The following is a 21361-nucleotide window of genomic DNA, read 5'->3' on the forward strand; positions in this document are numbered from 1 at the left end:
TTTTGGTTGGCTTCCATTGCGCCCAATCTATAATGGACTGGACAATTATATTCAAAGGTGAAACAAAGACTACAAGGCCCAACCTTGCATTTTATTAATGAAAAAGGCCCAAAACAATTTATTGGCTTAGAAAATTATACAAAGTGTCTAAAATTATACATATTTTCTTACCCATATTTTTCTTTTAAAAATACTAACATATTCAATGTTTATTTACATATTATGTAGTAAATTGAATTAATTTATATGATGTATAATAAAATTACTTAAATCCACCGAGGCAGCTTAGGCGCTTGGTGCCAGCCCGTCGATCATAATCCGCAACTCTAATTAATGTCAGCATGTACATAATCTACAAACACGAAATTCTTTTCGAGTTCATGCAAAGCGTAAGCCAAGCCAGCACTCAGAAGCGCAAAACCTGCCAAAATGATCCGTAGCTGCAGATCCGAAGGAATCCCGGTTGATGCACAGAAAACAACGGTTGCCCCTACTAGCAGCTTCTGCCATGTCTGGAATGCTGTATAAGCTTTCTTACACGAGGAGCATTTGAGGGTGTGCTGCTCGAATCTATCCAGCATCTGCATAGCAAATTGAAAATAGAAACCCGGAAACCATAATCTAGTTTTCATTGCGAGAAATGAATGAACTGCTTATGTGTTTATTTTCTCTGAGTGGGAGAAAGGCTCCTCACCTGACGTTTTGATAAAACCATTGACGGTAAGGGTTGTTGGTCACAAGTACCAAACCACTCGGGTTGGCTGTTGCCATGCCGCCTCAGCCAGTTTCGAAATGCCAAGACAAGACGATCTGCTTGTGTCGGAGTAAATGTGATTTTTGTGTACTGCTGATTAACATCACCAGATTCATCCTTGGATTTGGCATGAAAGACCTTCTCTTGGCCCTGAAGGACAATCATGTCTCCGTCATAAACCTTATTTGAAGTCCAATGCTCTTGCCATCTAGGAACCACCTGAAACAATTACATGATGAAAAATTATGGAAAACCAAGGTTGTAAGGATATAAACTTTGAAGAAGGAAAAAAATAAAAGACAAACATGAACTTTAAGCCTCTTATGAACGTTGTGTTTCAGATTGGTTCAGTGTTATTAAGCTAAAAAATCAGTAGAAGCAAAGAATGAAAGCAAGCAAGATCAATATATTTCACACAAATCAAAGTTAAGAGTCTTTGGAAGCTCATTCAAAAGTGATATTGTTTCTTAGCTTATATGGCATCCGATGCTGGGATTGGTGTTCGCCAATAAGAAAAGTTAAACCCTTCTTCTATGGTTTTATAACTTTAAACCCTTCTTCTATGGTTTTATAACTTTAAACCCTTCTTCTATGGTTTTATAACTAATCACACAACTTATTTCATGGAATCAGTGTTTGTCAATCAGAAAAGCTAAACACCAAGTGCCCGAAGGAGAAACTTCACATATCCTCTCAGCATTTGGAAATATTGTCCGAACCCAACTTATAATGAGAAAAAGAAATTTACTTAAACATGAGAGATTTCAATTTCCACCAATAAGGATCAACTTGCTGGACAAGATGTGCTGGTTCACCTAAGATGTTGTTATGAAGTACAAAGTACGAAATAAGACAACCACAAATTTCTTACCTGCCACCAAGCGGGCCCTGGCATGCTAAACTGGAAGAAGTTTCGAGCACTACATACAATAGAGCGAGTCTTCCCTGGTGCCATTGGAACGTTGAAGGAGCAAATCCATATAACCCATTTTTGATCTCCAACTACTGGAAGCTTTGTGTCAATCTCTATTCTGGGTACAAGAAAAGGAAACCAAGTATGTTTAGTTTTAGAAGCAAGTAATTAATTACAATAAGACCAGATAAAATATATTATGGATGGAGTTTTCATGGTTATGTATGTTCTACAAATAAAGGACTAGAGAATGCCTCTAGGACATGCCATATTGCTCTCAAACGATATGACAATCCTTTGTAAATTTTGTAGAACTGACAAATATTTCTTCAATGAGGAAGATTGATGTTTAAGCGTCACATTTTCTTGGAAGTTTCTCAGTTCGATTTTGGTTTGGAAGTATTCTTACAAAACCAAACTAAGAAACAGCTCAAGATTCCTAGCCGACAAACATTAGACTTTACTAATGTTGTAGCCCTACATCAATTACATATGAAGAAATCAAGGAGTTGATGACATGTAAGTCCAGAACAAACATAATTCATATCTACAATGTTGTATCATTTACTGCTTCTACGAGGATGATGAACTTACTTATTCAAATAATAGCAAGGTGCTATAAACTCAGCAGTAATCCGTGGGTTGCCTTCATTTGCTCCAGAAAAACCCCAAGGACCACTATCCTCGAGTTTAAATGGCAAAGGTTTGGCTCTATCTCTCCTTCCGGTGACCTGATAAGTGATTTCACCATTAAGCAAAATGGAAATTTCCATCTATCAGAAAGTGTACTTAAATTTCCAAGTTTCGAAGGAAAAAAATGCATGCAAAGAGCCTCAGACTGATATGCAGCAAAAGTTCATAAAACATAGAACAGGCACAAATGCGTATAAGAAACTTCAGAACATTTGTCCTCTTAGAATATGCTCATTTTACTAGCATTCACCATTACGATTCTAACTGCATGCCTTTAACTACTCAAAGAACGTACCAAGAGATTTGCTTGAATACCAAAAAATGAAAGAGACTCCAGGTTTAGATCCAGTTGTATACCTTGTGATGAGCGAAGTCAATGTGGGAAGGATCAGAGACATTTTCCATGAGGGTATCATAGCCATAGAACAGATCACGCTGGATTGTCACTGACGAAAACTCAGGTTTACTAAATTCATCAGGTAGCCTAAACATTAAACAATTACCATCATCAAAAGATCATTAAATTATTCGGAACATAACAATTAACAACTACCCATATTAAACAGTTAAAAAAACACTTCAAACACAGTATTCAACAATCCTAATCACTATATTTATAAATTAAAGACAACAATCCTAATCACTATATTTGTAAATTAACGACAACAATCCTAATCACTATATTTATAAATTAAAGATTCACAAAAGCGATATAACATGAATCAATTACATGGTAGGCTTGGTGGCATTAGCTCTTTCCCAACCATTCTCATCCGGCCAAACAAAGAGCAGGCCTTGAGACACCAGCGTAGGAAACCTCGTAGCGCATGCTCTTGGAGACCGAACAGCACGAGATTCAGGGCCTTCAGATGAAGCTTGAGGAATCTTAACACATGATCCACACCCATCAAATGACCATCCATGGTATGAACACTGCAAGTTTCCGCCTTCATCAATCCGTCCTTCCTGCAAAATCAAAATAACTCAATTGAAAACCATGAACCCTATTCCTCACTTAATCATCCGAAACTTTAAACGCAATTGGATGCTACGTTTCATGAAGCTTATTTGATCACGGGCAATGCCTAAACCCAATGGTACCAATTTTAGTAAACCTAATCATTTAATGCAATGACCAAATTGAAACACGAGTAAGAGTTCAGCCACTAATGTGTTTGTTGCACTGGACTGTCTCGGACTGGACTAGCTTCAAGGACTAAACTGGACTGGCTTAGACTAGACTAAGTTGGACTAGCTTAGTGAAGTGTTTGATGCAGTGTTGGACTAAGAAGCAGGATAATGAAAATAGTACTGTCACATACAAGAACTATGAATCAAGAAGCAAATGTCCATATCTGAAGTAATCACTTCCTGTTTCTAATTATTAAAGTAAAGAGAACAATCTAGATATCTGAACTAGTCAAACCTAAACCTGTAAGATGATTTGTTTGTCGTACCCAGTGCACAAGGCTCCCGCTTTACGCAGGGTCTGGGAGAGGTGAATGTCGGCTAGCCTTACCCCCATTTATGGAGAGAACAAAGAAATTTACAAATTGTTAAAAGAATAAAGAGAACAATCTATAGCAATTCCCTATACAAAATATAAATGTAGAAAAACTCATACTCACATATATACTCATTGCCACTGATTCGAGTCGTTGAGAACTAAACTCAACATTCTCAATATGAAACAAGTATGACACCATTGTAGGGCAGTTGTTACTTGTTACTAAACCAAGAAGAACAAAACAATTTACATAATTTCAGAAAATAACCGTGCCCGACGCTGTAATTGGCGTTTCCGCCCAAACCCTCCCATAACCGCATGGTTTCCGCCCCACCCCCGCCTTATCCCATTTAACGAAAAATTGTTACTTTCTTTTTCCTCTGGCAAATTTAACGACATACAAATGAATATATGCTCTGCAACAAAGAACATCATAATTTCTAATAAATTTAATTAATTATACTAATGACTATTTGAGCTGCTTAAGCAAATTTATGATAAGAAATGGTACAATTTTAATTCAAACAAATGACAAAAAAAATCTGAACTTGTAACGAAAAACAATGCAAATAAAGTGCAAAAAAAAAAAATCAAAACAAAATACAAAATCCCAATTAGCAGAGAAACAACACAGAGAGAGAAAGAGAGAGATAGAGATTTATGAGAACTTACTTTACAACAACAGAGTGAGTGTGAGGTAAGGGGCGACGAAGATTTCAGAGTTCGAGAGTTTTGAGAGGTTGAGAGAAGCGGCGGCGCCTCTAACAAGTAGACAAGGAAGAAGAGGAATTGGAAGAGGAAAGTGGCCGGAGACTTACGAGGACGCGACGGCGGCCAGTGGGATGGTCCGGCAAGGTCGTCGAGCAGGACGAGGACGAGGACTGGCGGGAGGTGGTGGGTGACGCCGGATTAGGCGAGAAGGAGGAAGGTCTTAGCACTCATCAGGAATTCGGGGGGTCTCGCTAAGAACTTTTAGCGAGGCTAGTCGGAGCGAGTGAAATTTAATCCCATTAAAACCAGTCCTTCCGAGTAACAAACACTGGTTTAGACTAATTATTAGTCTAGTCTAGGGCAGTGAGACTTTTCAGCCAAACAAACACTCCAACTTGGAGCATTTTATTGCCTTCTTCTACGAGAGATTTTTCAGTGTAACCGGCACACGAGGTAATATCATTATTATATAAATGCTGAAATGTGTGTTAAAAGTTAATAACTTAGAAAAATAACAATTTTCAACATTTACATAAAAACACGATGTTATATAAATGGTGGAATGTGGGTTAAAAAGTTAATAACTAAAAAAAATAAATTTTTTTACCATTTACATAAAAACACGTGGTGTAACATTTTCCGTCATAATTAAAAAAATTTCTTCTTCAACAGCAATCCCAAAGACCAATCATGAGATTGGAGGGTTTTTCCTCCAAAATCTCAGCAACCAAACACAACCAAGAAGCTTACAGATAAGGGGGCGAGGCGATGAGGGCATCTGTCATCGAAAGCGACCCACGATTCACCATCGTACCAGATAGCAAGGTCTCGACCCAGAAGCTGAAATGGGGTCGGCAACCGAGGGTCCAAATCTTCAATCAAAGAAACTGGGTACCAATGATCCCTCCAATTGAACTTGCTCGTCGATGTCGCGTCTTCAATCTCGTCCTCAGCTCCGTAATCTTCGCCGTCCGGTTCCCTCTGTCCTTCTGGGTCAGCGGTTTGTGGCGGCGGCGATGCAGGCGCAGCTACTCTCAGAGGAGGTAGATTTTTCGCTCTGCCTGGTAAGTTACGATTTGGGTTTTTGGTGGAGATCAAGAAAGAGGGTGTCTTGAGAGATCTGGCGGGTGGCGATGGCGGCGATGATAGTGTGAAGATTGTAGGAGATGCAAAGGAAGATAGAGAAAATGCCATGATAGTGTGAAGACCGTAGGGGGTGTCTTCAGAGATTTAGTGGGTTTGTTTCTCACGCTTCAGTTCTCTGATTTTCTGCTAAAAAGTAGAGAGAGAGAGGTTTGCGTGCAAGTTTGAAATGAGTTCCCGTTTGTCTGTGCCTGGATAGAGCTAGAGAGTTCCAACGGTAATTTCGGTGGGAAAATTGTGTGCGAGATGCATTGTAATTTGTGACTTGCAAGATCTCATTGGTTAGGTTTTGTTGGGTGGTGACAGTGCCGGCCACTAGTGAGCCACCGTTGAAAAAAAAATCACAATCTGCTGATTCGGACTTCAGACCATGAGACAAGGACGTGAGTTAAGAGAAAAATCAAGATTAATTAACGGTTGAATGTCATACATGGGAATGGCCAGGGATCTGTCCCCAAACTTGTGTCTCTATCCGTGTCTTGTTACAATTTTTTAACAAGTGTCTTTTAGTTTAACTCTAAATTCACACTGTCAAAGTTTCAAGATTAAATAAATTAAAACTAAATGTTAAAGAAAATAAAACCAACAGTCACTCAAACTCCCCACCAACACCAATCCGACCGCCACACCCTCCCCAACACACAGTAATTTGTTATCGGAACATCCTTCTCTCTCTCCTCGTCATTTTTCTCTCTTTTCAAATAGTCATGATAGAAACAGTCTGTCTCCCAGTTTGAATTCCATTCTTTTTCTCCCTCCACTTCCTCCGAAAATGGAGACCCAACCCACTTCCTGAAAATTGGAGCACCACCGCCATCGCCATTTTCATTACTACTGCAAATCCAACCCCTATGGCCGCTCCCCCCTCCTTCGCCGACATCTCCCGTCGCCCAAACTACCGCACAATCCGTGCTCTCGCCAAATCCGTGCTCCCGCCATCAACCTCCCTCCAAACCCTAACTCTCAACAGGCTATCATTATCGCCCCTGTCCCCCAACCCCTCTCTGCCCCCAGATCTCCCGTCCCTTACACTTCCAATCCTTTTTGGTTTTATTTTCTTTAATTTTTTATTTTAATTTATTTAATCTAATGAAACTTTGACAGTGTTAACTTGGACTTAAACTAAACGACACATGTCGAAAAATTATAAAAGAGACACTGATAGAGACACAAGTTTGGGGACATCAGATCCCTAGCCCAATAGAATTTTCATCTCATAGGTGTGAGAAACATATTGTCTAAACATACGCCCTTTGAACAAGGGTCTTAAAATAGCCGCTTATATTAACTCGATAATGTGCGAATATCATCACTAACAACATTATCGGTGCAAAATCGTATTTGGTAAGGACATAAGTCTTGTACAGAGAATTTGTACACACCACATTACCATGTGATCTAGTTCTATGTAGGTCAAGCCACTAAAATGAACCACGAAACAAAGGCTGCACTGATATTTGGTAAGGACTAAAAGTGAGCACCAGAAGAATGTTGGATTTCTACGTCATCTATTTGTAACTCAAGAGAGACCTTCTCGGTCGAAAATACAGATATGTCCCTTTCATCTGGAAAAGCAAATTTTGAAAAAGTAATGTTATTCATACCATGTTTTTGTACCACATTTTCAGTGGCAATTGATGCGGACAACCACATCATTTGAATTAATCAAATTTTTAAATTTAGTTCATTATTTAATAAACTAATAATTAAGAAAAACTAATTAATTAAATGATGATTGTGGTATATTTGTCTTTCTCCTTCATTTCCTTGGGTTTTGCAAATTTTTCAAATAATGTGGCTGTTCACATCAGATGCCACCTAAGGTGGAATAGAAATGTGGTATAAAAATATGGTATGAATAACATTACTCATTCCGAAATGATTCAACTCAGGCATAACGCACGATAGTGTTTACTTATACGTACTCCCAAGAGCAGATATCATACCATGGTGATCACTTATTTGGGTATGTCTGATAGACAGGTCCAACGTCGCGAGAGCCAGTGTTTTATATAAGAGCAACTCCACCATTGGAGCCCTCCCCCCAGGCAATCCACTATTCAATCCACCCTTGAACAGTAACTATCTTTTGCATCTCCACCGTTGCACTTGAATAGCCATGGCAATAGGCAATAAAATATTATTAATTTTTTTTTTACAAAATAATACTAAATAAATTTATTTGTAATTTCGGATAAGATATTTTAAATCGTTATCGTTGTGCAACGTGTCATTTACCCAAAACGACTATTATTGGTCATAGATTTCGATAAGATTTTTATTCAATGTCATCGTGCCACGTGTCGTTATCTTTTCAGAATCTTTGAGGATAGATTTCAATCAGATTTTAAATCGTTCTCATTGCGCCACGTGTCATTATCCGAAAAGATAATTATTGGTGATGGATTTCAATAAGATTTTTATCCAATGTCGTCATGCCACGTGTCGTTTTCTTTTCAAAATCTTTTAGGATAGATTTCGATTAGATTTTTAACGAATAACGGCATGTCACGTGGCACTATCTACAACCTAATCATTTCAGAATCCTCCATATAATCCATCATCCATCCTTTTAAATCTCACACCAATTTTCTCAATATCTTTATCATTATTTATAGTTTCTACTTCCTTCTTCACCAAATCAAAATCTATATCATTATTCATAGTTTCTACTTACAATGTCTTTTTCTTTAAGCATGATGTGGGAAATCAATCAAGAAGAGGAAGAATTGTTTAACCTATATGAAGGAATGTTCAATCTCCATATAGCCCAAAATGAAAAGGAAAAGGATGAGGAGCGGAGAAGGAGAGACGATGAAGCAAGAATGGTCAGAAACTCACATTCCCGTCGAGTCATCCAAGCTATGGCTCAGATATGCAGGCCCACCCATTCTGGAAACCTTGATAGAAGTAGGCAACAACAAGGTGTGGAGCTGTTGGACGATTATTTTATCCATAATAATGCATTTCCTGATACGTACTTCAGACGTCGTTTTAGAATAGAACGACATTTGTTCAACAAAATCATGATTGCTGTTTGCAACCATGATTCTTACTTTGTGCAAACAAAGGATGCTTGTGGTGCTATGGGTCTCCTCTCGAGCAAAAAATTACTATTGTGTTGCGGATGCTTGCGTATGGAGCATATGCAGACCAAGTGGATGAGATAGCGAGGATGGGGAAATCAACCATTCTTGAGTCCCTGATGAGGTTTTGCGGAGCAATTGAATCTATCTACACTGCAGAGTACCTCTGGAAACATACTCACATGGACTTGGAAAGGCTTTTGAAGAAGGCCGAGATGAGAGGTGATGTGAAATATTCTAACACACAAATTAAACCCTATTAGGATAGTTGTAGTATATACAAGTAGGGATCGTTCTAGGCCGAGGATTAACTAGGGCTGCTAATCTACACAAATATGACTCAAAAATACAAAACTAGACTTAAAAACACTTAACTAGACTCAAAGAACTCAAAACAAACTAAAAAGACTCAAAACAACACAAAACAATCAAATAGACTTAAACTAGACACTAGAGGGTGAATTGGACGAAAATTGATTTTAACTTGACTCAAAATACTTAAAAACACTTAAAAACACAAATTGGACAGATTCTAACTAACTTGACTCAACAAAGTAAAGGGGATTGGGTTTTTGACGAATTTAAAGTAAAACTAAACAGAATTAAAGACTCTAAATACTTTGGACGAAATTGGTGAATTAAATTGGTGAATGGCTAGTTAGAGGGTCATTCTCCACACATGACATATGCATATAAACCAATTTCCAGTATTGTTCCTTTAAACCATGAATGACAACACCTCAAGTTAACCGTGACAGCACAAATTAACCATCAGATTTTCCTTATTTCATTGAATTGGACGGGATACGCATCACAACCAAATTATCCTTATCAAGTCTCCTAACTATGAAAAGCATGATAGAAAACATATCAAAGGTCATTAAGTTCTTTGAAAATCATAAGCATTGACGAGACATTCGTAATTATGAAAAACATGATACTCATGTCAAGGATTCACTTAACACGATCATGACTAGCAACCTCCACTACTTGTGAATATAAGTTCATAACGATTAGGTGAAACTCCCTTATACTCTAGCATCAAGTTTATGCATGCAAATTAAGTGTCGACCCTCAATCAACATACACAAACAAGTTTTAATAACTCAGATAAGCAAATTACATTCAAGACTCAAGAAACAATAATTGGATGTAATCAATTCATATAAAGCATATAATCATGGCTTCGAATTCACCTCTAACTAAAAAGAAATTAGTTCCTCATGTCTGTGAAAAGATAAAACCAAATTAAAACAAACATTGAACTAAAACAAAGGATAGAATACACCTAGAAACATCCAGCAATCCAAGCTTGAATGGCAGGGCACGACTCCAAGGGTCTCCTCTCTTTCCTTTCTTGCAAATCTGCGCATAAGTATGTATTTTCTGATGTTTTAGCTCTTGTATATGTGGTGCACGAAATTGTGGTGGATGGTGTGGTGATTTAATGGTAGAGGGTGGTGGTTTGAATTGTGGCAGAAAATATGTATTTATAGGGAGAAAAGGCACAGCAAAAAGGTTTGAATTAGGACTCCAAATCAGCAAAGAACAAGGACAATTCTCATCAGATTCCAATGATGAAAAGGAGTAGGAAATTCGTTAGATTTCTAGGGGGAAGAAGGATCAGGTTATTTGCAATATTTCAGGGCTTCTAGAATAAGATATTAGGCATTCTAATGTGATAAGGAGTCCCCCTTGCAGCTGGATTTAAGGCATGATAAGATTGGGATATGATAAGATAAGATAAGGTTAGTTTAGATAAGATAAGGTTGGATAAGGTTTTGGATAATGTTCTTCCTTATAGCTGATTCCTTATCTTCTTTATCTTGGATTTACTTCTTCACTCTTTTCAGGATATTCCTAGCCTCTTGAACTTCAAATTCATCCATCCATCTTGCTCCATTCATAAGCTATCCATTTGGTGCCCAAAACTGCCTCAAAATGCTCCAAATTGCACTTTCTTGCTAACTTTGTCATATGGACCTACAAACACACGAAAATAGCTTAAAACACTATAATAAACACAAACTAACTATGAAAATACACGAAAACAAGCTAACTAAGTCGTATAAATATGCTCCTATCACGAGGTTTTCTTAGGATGATTGGGAGCATTGATTGTATGCATTGGACGTGGAAAAACTATCCAAGTGCATGGCAAGGCGCTTATGGAGACACAAAAGGAGCAAAAATTATCATTTTGGAGGCGGTGGCATCTTTTGATACATGGATTTGGCACGCTTTTTTCGGGGTTCCAGGAGCTCAAAATGACCTCAACATCGTTGCCTAATCCCTAGTGTTCAACGATGTCCTGCAAGGAAAGGCACCAAAAGTCACGTATAAGGTCAACGAACATATGTACGACGGGCCATACTACCTAGTTGACAGCATTTACTCAAGGTGGTCAACATTTGTCAAAACAGTGCCACGTCCGTGAAGTGCAAAGGAAAAACACTTTGCAAGTTGTCAAGAGGGATGCAGGAAGGATGTGGAGCATTGTTTCGGTATCCTCCAAGCTCGCTGGGCGATCGTTAGGGATGCTGCTATATTATTTGATGTAGAATCGCTTCGATCCATCATGATGGCGTGCATCATTTTTCACAACATTATTGTGGAAGATGAGTACGATTATGAAGTCGTTGATGAATATGAGCCAGACACGATGAAAAATTCAAGAACACATATATTGTGCTCATGACGCCACCGATGAGCCCGTGCAACATGAGCCATTAGAAAGGGATGGACGTTACAATGAAATGGTCATTCAATGATATACTGCATTTCAAAGGCCAAACATGAATAATGCCCGGCAAAATGACTTCATAGAGCACCAGTGGGCATTGAAACAAGCTGAAGATAATTCAGTTCATTTAGTGTGTTTTTTATTATTTGGTATGTTTATGTAATTTTATTTGGTGTGTTTTATTTTAGTTCATTTAGTGAGGTTTGGTGTGTTTTATTTTAGTGAGTTTTTTATTATTTGGTGTGTTTATGTAATTTTATTTGGTGAGTTTTATTTTAGTTCATTTCGTGAGTTTTTTATTTGGTGTGTTTATGTCATTTGAATAAAGATTCTCTTATAGTATAAATATATTACCATATTAAATAAATTTACTCTCACTTTAAATAAAGTACTAAATTCAATAAATTGGAAACAACATAAAATACTCAATTTAATAAATAATAAATTACAACCCAGGTGATTGGAAAACTATGGGCTCCGATTACAAAAAGTACTCTATTCATCATAACTTAACCAATTTGTGGTGCTAGGATGATCTTCTCTTGTTGTGCTAGGACCATCTCCTCTTGCACGCCTCCTATGCACCACATCCTCTTTCTCCGACTTCCAAAAATATTTAGAATTTGGAGACTTCCCTTCTAAAAGCGTGTTCATAATCTCACGATCTCGTTGAGCCATTCTTTGTTCTCTAACCAGTTCCCTTTCTTGCCTAAGTAGCTCTCTTTCTCTTTCATTAGCTTGAAATTCTCTCTCAACAGCTGCAGCTTTTGCCTCATCTCTAGCCTTATCAGCCTCAAATTTCGCCATTTCCCGCGCCAAAGTCAATTCACTATGGCGAGTAAGTTCTTCCATGTACTTTGCATAATCATCCTTGAAAGCACTTCCTTTTCTCTTTGAAGCCTTCTTACCTTGAGGCCTAATTGGATAACGGGTCGAACCCGACGCTTGTTTAGGGATGGGCGTTTCGGGCACTTCTTCTGCACCATCTTCATGCGAGCCATTATCAGGTGTAGAGTGTAGAAGGGTGTTGTGCATGACAACTTCTGGACTGACATGCACAATTCTGAATTTAGGACAATCTTTGACAATATTCCAACATTCCCACCAGTTGAATGATTTATTTTTGGTTTTGGTTTTGGCACCATACCAAGCTTGTGCTTGAATTAGCTACACAATGGGGGAGAAGAAATAATTATAATCAAAGTAGGTAACAAATAAATAATACAAAAAAATAATTATAATTAAAGTAGGTAACAAATAAATAATACAAACAAAAAATTATAATCAAAGTAGGTGATGAGTAGATTTTATATTATATATTTTACCCTAATCTTAGTATATTTTGGTTAATATATTGGAAGAATTTTGATACTTGGAATTGTATTTTCAATATAGGACTTTCGACTTCCTCTGGAGCAAAACAGGATCAAATGGACGAATTTTGGAGTAATTCCAGTTGGAGGACGTTCGTGAGTCACTTAGCTTGATCGTATCAAAATTTTGGATTTTTCCACCAAGCGGTTATTTTCTGGCGATGAAATAAAGAAGCAGTGCGCAGTGCTGGAAAATGACGTTTTTGGGCTTAAATGACGTTTTTGGAGCCTAAGATGACCTCGGATGGGTTCGTGGCCTTCTGGAAAAGTGTTCAGAATATTCCAAACATCAAATCCAGCTATATTGGGCCAGTTTTGGAGCAGCTTATGGGCCAAAACGTGGCTGTTCAGATTTTAGACGAATTTTACTATTTTTATTTAGGGTTTTTTATTAATTTCAGTTGGCTAGGGTTTTTGGTGGTGGCTGAGTAAATATATTGCTTAGCCGTCTACAGTTTCAGATGACGCTTTATTTTTATGCAATATTGGAGACAGAGAGAAGTGCTAGGGTTTTGAAGATTTTCTACTTGAAGGTGTTTTCAATCATTTTCGTAATAGATATTTCTATGATTTCAATTATGAATATGCGGAACTAATTTCTATTGCTAGGGCGAAGCCTTGAGCCTTAGCATGAATATGTGATTTTTATTTAATTGCTTATGATTGATTGCATGCGTACTTTGAATTGTTAATCACCGGGATAAAAACTATCTAATTGTTTTAATGCCTGATCACCATTAGGATCTTTAGAAAAGTAATTTGATGCAATTTTGGTCGGAAAGTTCCCTGAAATTGACGCTGGCTTCTTGTGATTAATAATTGTAATTTCTCTTAGGATGAATATCACGTCTTAAGGATTGCATGGTTTTTCAAATGATTTTCATAACGCATAATGAGTCTTTCATGTTTAGATTTGATCCGAACGTCCGGACGGGTTGCATGTTAGATATACGTTCTATGTTGGAGGTTCCAAGTAGAATATGAATTAGGAAAATCTAACCTTCAAAGTGGCATGTGCAGATCATAAGTAATTGGTAAAAATTCATAGGATTGCTAGGTGATGGTGGAACCCTAGTGCTTTCTTAATTTGATTTCTCTCAAAACTGTTTTCTTTTCTCTCTAGTTTTAATATTGCAGATTGTCTTATCATTAATAGTTAAATTCGTTTTTAATTTAAGTAGGTTATAAAATCAATCATCTAAATTTCTACTTTACAATCATTAATTGGAATCTGGTTTGTTTCAAATTATTTAATAATCCCTGTGGAGAATGACCTTGCGAGATCCGTTTATACTACAATAACCTTGTGATTCTTGCAAGTAAAATAGGAGGTTTTTATCGCATTCACATAACTTGTAAAAATCCCTACCAGTAGGTAACAAATAAATAATACAAAAAAATAATTATAATTAAAGTATGTAACAAATAAATAATACAAACAAAAAATTATAATCAAAGTAGGTAACAAATAAATAATACAAACAACTAATTATAATCAAAGTAGGTAACAAATAAATAATACAAACAAATAATTATAATTAAAGTAGGTAACAAATAAATAATACAAACAAATAATTACAATGTAAATTTGGGTATAATACAACCAAATAAATAATATATTGTTACCTGATCCGTGTAATTTTCCTCACTTCGAAGATTACTACTAGTTTGTGTCAAAGCGTCTCTCCAAATAGTAAACGATTGGCTAAGTAATTTCCAACGATTGACTAAGTAATTTCCAACGACTAGACATCGATTCATTGGTTCTACTCTCACCCATTTTCTCAAGATAATTGGTATGAATAAGACTCCACATCTCTCGCAACTACATCTCATTACTCGTACGTGAACTATTAGTAACTTCAACCCAGCTAGTACACAATGCAACATCTTCAAGAGACGTCCAATTCGTACTTGCATCAGTAGTCATTTTGTTGAAAAAAAAAGGATTGAAACTTTGAGAGAAAGATAGGAATGTGATTGAAAGTAGTTGAGAACATATGAAATTGTGGTGTAAGGTAGATGATAATGAGAAGGTATTTATAGAAAAGTAGAAACATTTTTTTTTTTTAATTTTCAGAATTTTTTTTCGGATTTTTTACAATTTTACAATTTTTTTTATTCAAATAATTAATCTCTGCCGTTGGATTTAAAAAAAATTAAATTCCAACACTCCAAATTGTGCCACGTGTCACAACGGTAACTTTTCTTAATTTTAAAACTATTTTTTTAATTTATAAAATAGATTAATATCAACCGTTGATCTCAGATCGAACGGTTGATATTAAATCAGTTTTTTTTTTGGTAAAAGATTATTTACTATCCTCATGTTTTGTGGTTTTCAACATTTAGTACATCAAATTTTTTCGTATCAGATTCATATTTAAAGTGTAAATTTTGGAACAGTCTCATACATTCGTTAGTCAAACTATTAAATCAGCCGTTAATTGTGACATGGCGTCCATGTAGATAATGACCGGGCACTACGTGTCATCCACGTTTTTTTTTCTTTTCTTCTTTCTCCTTCCTTCTTCTGCAACTTTTTTTTTTCTTCCTTCCTCATTCCTTCCCCTTCTTCTCCTTCTTCCTTCTTCTTCCTTCTTCTTCCTTCCCCTTCTTCTCCTTCTTCCTTCTTCTTCATTCTCCTTCTCCTTCTTCTTCTTCTTCCTCCGAATCTGGGGAATTTTTTCTTCTTCTTCCTCCTTCTTGTTTTTTTCTTCTTGTTCTTCTTCCTCCAATTGCAACCTTTTTTTTTCTTCCTCCTTCTTCTCCTTCTTCCTTCCTCCTTCCTTCCTCCTTCCTCATTCTTCGTTCCCCTTCTTCTCCTTCTTCCTTCTTCTTCTTCTGAATCTGGGGAAGATGAAGGTTTTTTTTTTTTTTGAGGAAGATGAAGAAGAAGGAAGAAGGAAGAAGGAGAAGAAGAGGAAGGAAGGAGGAAGAAGAAGAAGGAAGAAAAAAAAAGTTGTAGTCGGAGGAAGAAGAAGAAGAAGGAGGAAGAAGAAGAAAGAAGAAGCAAGAAGAAAGAAGAAAGAAGAAAGAAGAAAAAAAAAACCTTCATCTTCCCCAGATTCGGAGGAAGAAGAAGGAAGAAGGAGAAGAAGGAGGAAGAAAAAAAAATTAAAAAGTTGCAGTCGGAGGAAGAAGGAGGAGGAAGAAGAAAGAAGAAGAAAAAAAAAAAACTTCCCCCAAATTCGGAGGAAGAAGAAGGAGGAGAAGGAGAAGAAAAAAGAAGGAAAAAGGGGAAGGAAGAAGGAGAATGAGGAAGAAAAAAAAACGTGGATGACACGTGGCGCCTAGTCATTGTCCACATGGGCGCCACGTCACAATTAACGGTAGATTTAACAGTTTGACTAACGGATGTATGAGACTGTTCTAAAATTTACACTTTAGGTATGAATTCGAGACGAAAAAAAACTTGATGTACTAAATGTTGAAAACCACAAAACATGAGGGTAGTAAATAGTCTTTTACCCTTTTTTTTTTATTACCGTTTCAAATCGGACGACTCATATTAAAGAACCGTTGAGATTGAACGGACTGTAGGAAGCCACGTGGCTTCCCAACGGTCACCTGCTGAAACTGGCGTGCGGGCCCCATGCCCTGTAAAGCTGTCGGCTGACGCGCCCCCACTCACGAGTGAGAGGCACGCACTTGACACAAAAAAAATAAAAAAAAGACTGACGCCAGGCCTGGCGTCAGCTTGACGTCACACCCACCTTGGGCTGCAGGGCTAGCAATCCTCCACGGATCTGGCCCTCGAGCTGCCCAACGCTGGAGCCCTATCCACCAGCCCTCGGCCCTTTCCCTTCGCCTGTCCCCCAAGCAACCAACAAGGGTGGAGTTGCTCTAAGGCCCTCGAAAAGTTGCCTGGGGTGATAGCGGCTTTGATGGGTCAATGACAGGCTTTGGCGATGACCTGGATAACAAAAACCACATGATTCTAACTTCTTTTCTCATGAATAAACATAAAACTATAGTGTGTATTCATCGTTTTTGAAATGACAGTCTACTTACGCCATGTAAAACGGAAATGCCAAACCTGCAGCTGCAAACATCACCAAACCAGTAGCAACAACTGCATTCCGTGACCGGGCCATTGAGAGTACCACAAGAAACTAAACATGACGTGAACAAGGAACAGAAGTGTTATATTCAGATGGATTCTTGAGTGATACTAATTGAAAAATTAAGTGACAATGAAACTAACTATTTGGCATGCTCCAACTGAACAGTTCCAAATAATGCCTCGAAAATTACAGCCCCGTATCAAAGTGAGAATAAACATCTAGTTCATTTTCATCACTAATGCGCACACCAAGTTTAATCAAAGAAAATGTTCAGCCAACTGTAAAACTGGGAAAGGAAATGCTCAACTGATAAACCAGATAGGGCTCCGATGGTAAAATTCTAGCTCAGCCAATATATATATAAAATAAACGGTTCGGATCGTTGAAATTAGATGTGAAGTGGGCCCCACACCTAATCCCCATTTTTTTCAAAAAATGGGGATCCCTCCCCTTAAGCTCTCTGTATATATATATATATATAACAGATGCAGTTTGAAGAAAGTCTCGCAATCCGCCATTTACAACTAGGCTACCAACTCGTAATTATAGTTTGTTTTGTGTTTATATTGTTAAGTTTTTTAACAAAAATAATTTTTGCACACCTCTTTGTTTTAGGGATTATATACAATACATATACGTATTTAATACAATTACTTTGTACGTGAGAAAAAAATAGACGGTCTATTTTGTCACATAAATTTTTTTTTCAGTACACATTTTATGTTTGTTTTGTCACTTATTCTCCTAGCTTCCCTTCTACTAAGGGATTTCAAAAATAATCATGTGTCAATCCAGACCGTCTTTTATATTTCATAATGAGATTAATCTTGCAAAAAATAAGATAAATTCAAAATCATTTAGCCGTCGGTGGTAGTCGCAGCTCCTCTGCCGGCTTCCCCCTCCCTCGATTGGAGAGGTTCGGACCGGCCAGGATACAAAACCAAGCTTACATAAAACTACAACAAATGAGCTAAGTCTATCACTTAATTGAACTGGTTCGTTCTTCCTTTCTTTCACCTTGCCAATGGTGATTAAAAACAAATTCAGCACATAATTCTCTAGCAAAATCCTAGTCATAATTCAAACATCTACGTTTTCAATTTCATCTCTTTGATTAGGAATCAAAGAAACATCCACAACAAAACGCAAGAACCGCCTTCAAATGAAATTCTGACAACTATACCGAGCCTTTAGGTAACTCGGTACCCCTCTCCGACAAAATGACAATGGATGAGAAGCAAACTCATACTTCAAACCAACCAAACTATCTTAAGTGCACACAATCCATTTCCAGCCATTCAGGCCAACATGGAGAGATCAGCTATGCTTCTCAACCGCTTAAAAGATAAGAACAGAAAAAGTAGAGCCACAAATCATAAATCGATAACAATAACCATTCAAATTCACCACCGGTTCTAAATCCACACAATAAAGCAGTGAACCAACACGTTTAAGACGTCAACACCAAAGCCTACTTAAGTAACAGTGACTGCCCGCCACAATTCTCCAAATGAGAGAATTACACTGCAGTGCCATAATCCAAACATGCACATTACTTTTGAACAAACGATAAACCTGTTTATCTAACATTTCAGTTCTAGAGATGACAGTGTCGTTGAGCAGACAAGGGTCACTTTGCAAGAACCTGCTGGGCTGCTTGGTTCTCCTGCTGTTGCTGATAGTTCAGTGGCCTCCTGAAGAGCATGATGTGGGGCTCAGGGCGATGAATTGCGTAGTGCACCCAACCACGGCTCTGCTGAACCCCAATTGCACGCCATTCATTCTAAATCAAAATGGAAAAAGATACAATAAAGTGTTAATTAAATTCAGATACCCAAATTTTACCATACACAAAGACGATTCACTAAAGTTATGAAATGCTTCTGATTTTAAAACTTGATTCACTCATATATCTCACTATCTCATTCTTCTTCCCCCCTTACTTTCTATCCTCGGCAACCAAACAACCAATCAAATCTTCACAGAAACAAAGAAGAAAATAGAAAACAATGCATAAGTGTTCTAAATATTGGGTTCTAACTAAAAAGAATTAATTTGGGTTCCATAAATAAAAAAATTAACCAAATTACACCAACCAACGAAATAATGGCCGCTAAGTTCTGAGTTTCATACATTTTACAATTGGGATAATAAATCTTTCATTTCCACAATCATACATACCAATTGTACCAATTAACAAAACACAAAGAACCCAATGAACATAAAATTACAAAAAAATCCAATGATTAAATAGTGAAAAACCCCAATAAATTACCTCAGAGAGAAGCCGATTCTTTGGGAGCAGTTTAGCCACATCCTGAGGAAGAACCACATGCCTGTACCAACATTGAAAAAAAAAAATCAAAATGCAAAAAAAAAAAAACAAAAACGAATCAGAAACGAGCATACCTGTACTCGTAGATATCATCGAAGTACTTCTCGGAGTACTGGATCTGACCCATCGTTCAATCCCAAACCACGATTTCAAGCAAAATCTCGAACAGGGTTTCTCAAATTTCTCAGTTTAATCTGCCAAATAAAGGACAACTTTCAAGAAATACAAAGAGATCGGAGTTCTAGAGAGAGAGTAAAATTCAAACTGAAGAGAGAGAGAGAGAGAGAGAGAGAGAGATAGAGAGAGAGAGAGAGAGAGAGAGAGCGCTTTTACCTCAGAGAGCGTCGACGACAGAAAATGGGAGTGAAAATTTAATAAAGGAGGGATGGGAGGGGGATGGTGGAATAAAAGGGAAGTTTGGGAGGGGTATTTATGTAATTTTGATTTTCTAAAATGTGCTTTTTCTATTTATATTTATTTATTTGAAAAAAAGGGCGATGAAGCACCGGATGTATTGTTTTTGAATTTCAAAATTCTAAAAACTTCCCGCTTTTGATTTGTTTTCGTGATTAGTCTCTCACAACGGTAAACGTGTGTTTAAAATATCAAGTCAATTGCAATTCGTTTTTCTTTTCCAATTACACCAAACCACAGTCACTCAGTACTATGATCTGATGGTATTTTTCTTCACTTGGAACTGAGAGGTTTTAGATTTGAATCTCATGGATAACGAATTTAATACCAAATTAGGCTACCCATTATATGACTTAGCCGAACTCCCTTTGACACACCCCGATCTAGATCGAGGCATGCTGGGCGTCACGTGAGGGTGACGTAGTCATGTGCATAGTGCAGAAGCAATATTAATATAAGAAATGCGAATAAACAAAAATCAAACCAATTAGAGCACTAGATAAGATAAGGTGCAAGTGCGACATTAAGTGTGATTGCACAACTCGAGCATAAGTAGCCTAAGTGTAGTCCAGCAGGACTAATACTAATTATACAACACCCAAAGGTGATCCTACGTTGGTGGTAATTTGTCAGAACCTCCGTCAAATCCTCGTAAGCCACCAACAAGTATTCCTACCTAAAACCTGGAGGGGCGCAAAACAGAAAGTGTGAGTAGACAAAAACAAAGCTTTTCAAAACCATTTCACTTATCAAAAGTAGTAACCCCTCGCCGTAAAACCTGTATAATTCCCAAAAAATAGCATACATGTTTATATCTTAAAACCAAATTCGAAATAACAATTCCACAAATATACCATGTCAAATCTCAACAAGAAATAAGTAAGCCAGGTGAAATAAACCAATATGAATTGGTATGCCAGCCGGAGTCACCTAACGTGACCTGTACGGCTGGATCTATAACTCATCAACTAGTTCTCTGCACACAAGTCGAAACCACCTAAAGTGGTATGTAAGACATGCTGGGTGTAAATAAATACGCTCAAGTGCTACGGTCACGTGAAGGCTATGCGAAGTATCACAAGTCACCTATAAGTCGGAACCACCTAAAGTGGTCTGTACGACAGGCTGGCACCTGCCTTGGATCCAAGGTGAGCGTGTGGTGCAGGAGGTGAACGATCACGTGAAGGCTAGGCCCTGTCCTCGGGTGGAGCACTAACACCGAGGTGCAGGATAATAAGCTCGAAATATATCTTAGCACTATTTTAGTCACTACCATCATTACCATCAATATACTCACCTGAAGTTTACTTGAGCGTCCGCAGTATCGAGCAACAATATATATAACCATACTAATGCACAATTAAACATAGAGAGCATTTGACATGGCATTTCAAAATATAAAACCATTTAATTAAGTTTTCTGGGAAAAATACCCAATATATATATATTGAAAACCAAAAGTCCACTCACTGATATGTAGAAGGGTTGTAGCCCCCGAGTCTCGCTTGACTGCGCACTTCCTCAGGATAGGTCTCACCTATATGCGAAACAATTATTTAAACGTTATTTTTTAAGCACATAAACCAACTAGATAATAACTTCTCATACATTACTCAATTGAG

At 37.4% G+C, this 21361-nt stretch overlaps 2 protein-coding genes and 1 pseudogene across 2 annotated transcripts; all 3 read right to left on the reverse strand.

Moving 5' to 3' along the window:
* Positions 1-105: 105 nt before the first annotated feature.
* Positions 106-6229, reverse strand: LOC103448044 (pheophorbide a oxygenase, chloroplastic). The gene is made up of 7 exons (XM_008387276.4): positions 5329-6229; positions 3091-3326; positions 2718-2844; positions 2262-2398; positions 1626-1785; positions 695-973; positions 106-581 (listed from the first exon to the last, which is right to left on the reverse strand). The coding sequence occupies exons 1-7, from the start codon at positions 5770-5772 to the stop codon at positions 327-329; spliced, it is 1638 nt and encodes a 545-aa protein (XP_008385498.1). The 5' UTR covers positions 5773-6229; the 3' UTR covers positions 106-326.
* A 1446-nt stretch (positions 6230-7675) lies between these two features.
* Positions 7676-17241, reverse strand: LOC114819835 (uncharacterized; annotated as a pseudogene).
* Positions 17242-18366: 1125 nt separating this feature from the next.
* Positions 18367-19756, reverse strand: CKS1 (cyclin-dependent kinases regulatory subunit 1). The gene is made up of 4 exons (XM_008387267.3): positions 19659-19756; positions 19400-19519; positions 19266-19326; positions 18367-18773 (listed from the first exon to the last, which is right to left on the reverse strand). Exons 2-4 carry the CDS (start codon positions 19450-19452, stop codon positions 18621-18623), a joined length of 267 nt encoding a protein of 88 aa, XP_008385489.1. The 5' UTR covers positions 19453-19519; positions 19659-19756; the 3' UTR covers positions 18367-18620.
* Positions 19757-21361: the final 1605 nt, after the last annotated feature.

Source organism: Malus domestica, chromosome 11 (genome assembly GCF_042453785.1).
Source record: "Malus domestica chromosome 11, GDT2T_hap1".
NCBI classification, from domain to species: domain Eukaryota; kingdom Viridiplantae; phylum Streptophyta; class Magnoliopsida; order Rosales; family Rosaceae; genus Malus; species Malus domestica.

What these genes read in the sequence shown, in the direction of transcription:
- LOC103448044 (XM_008387276.4), bottom strand. Translation starts at nt 5,772, where the DNA reads ATGGCATTTTCTCTATCTTCCTTTGCATCTCCTACAATCTTCACACTA. An exon ending in ATCGCCTCGCCCCCTTATCT is followed by an intron (nt 3,327 to 5,328) that starts GTAAGCTTCTTG and finishes TTGATTTTGCAG; the next exon opens with GAAGGACGGATTGATGAAGG. An exon ending in CCTTGCTATTATTTGAATAA is followed by an intron (nt 1,786 to 2,261) that starts GTAAGTTCATCA and finishes TCTTGTACCCAG; the next exon opens with AATAGAGATTGACACAAAGC.
- CKS1 (XM_008387267.3), bottom strand. Translation starts at nt 19,452, where the DNA reads ATGGGTCAGATCCAGTACTCCGAGAAGTACTTCGATGATATCTACGAG. An exon ending in GATGATATCTACGAGTACAG is followed by an intron (nt 19,327 to 19,399) that starts GTATGCTCGTTT and finishes ATGTTGGTACAG; the next exon opens with GCATGTGGTTCTTCCTCAGG. An exon ending in AGAATCGGCTTCTCTCTGAG is followed by an intron (nt 18,774 to 19,265) that starts GTAATTTATTGG and finishes ATTTTGATTTAG; the next exon opens with AATGAATGGCGTGCAATTGG.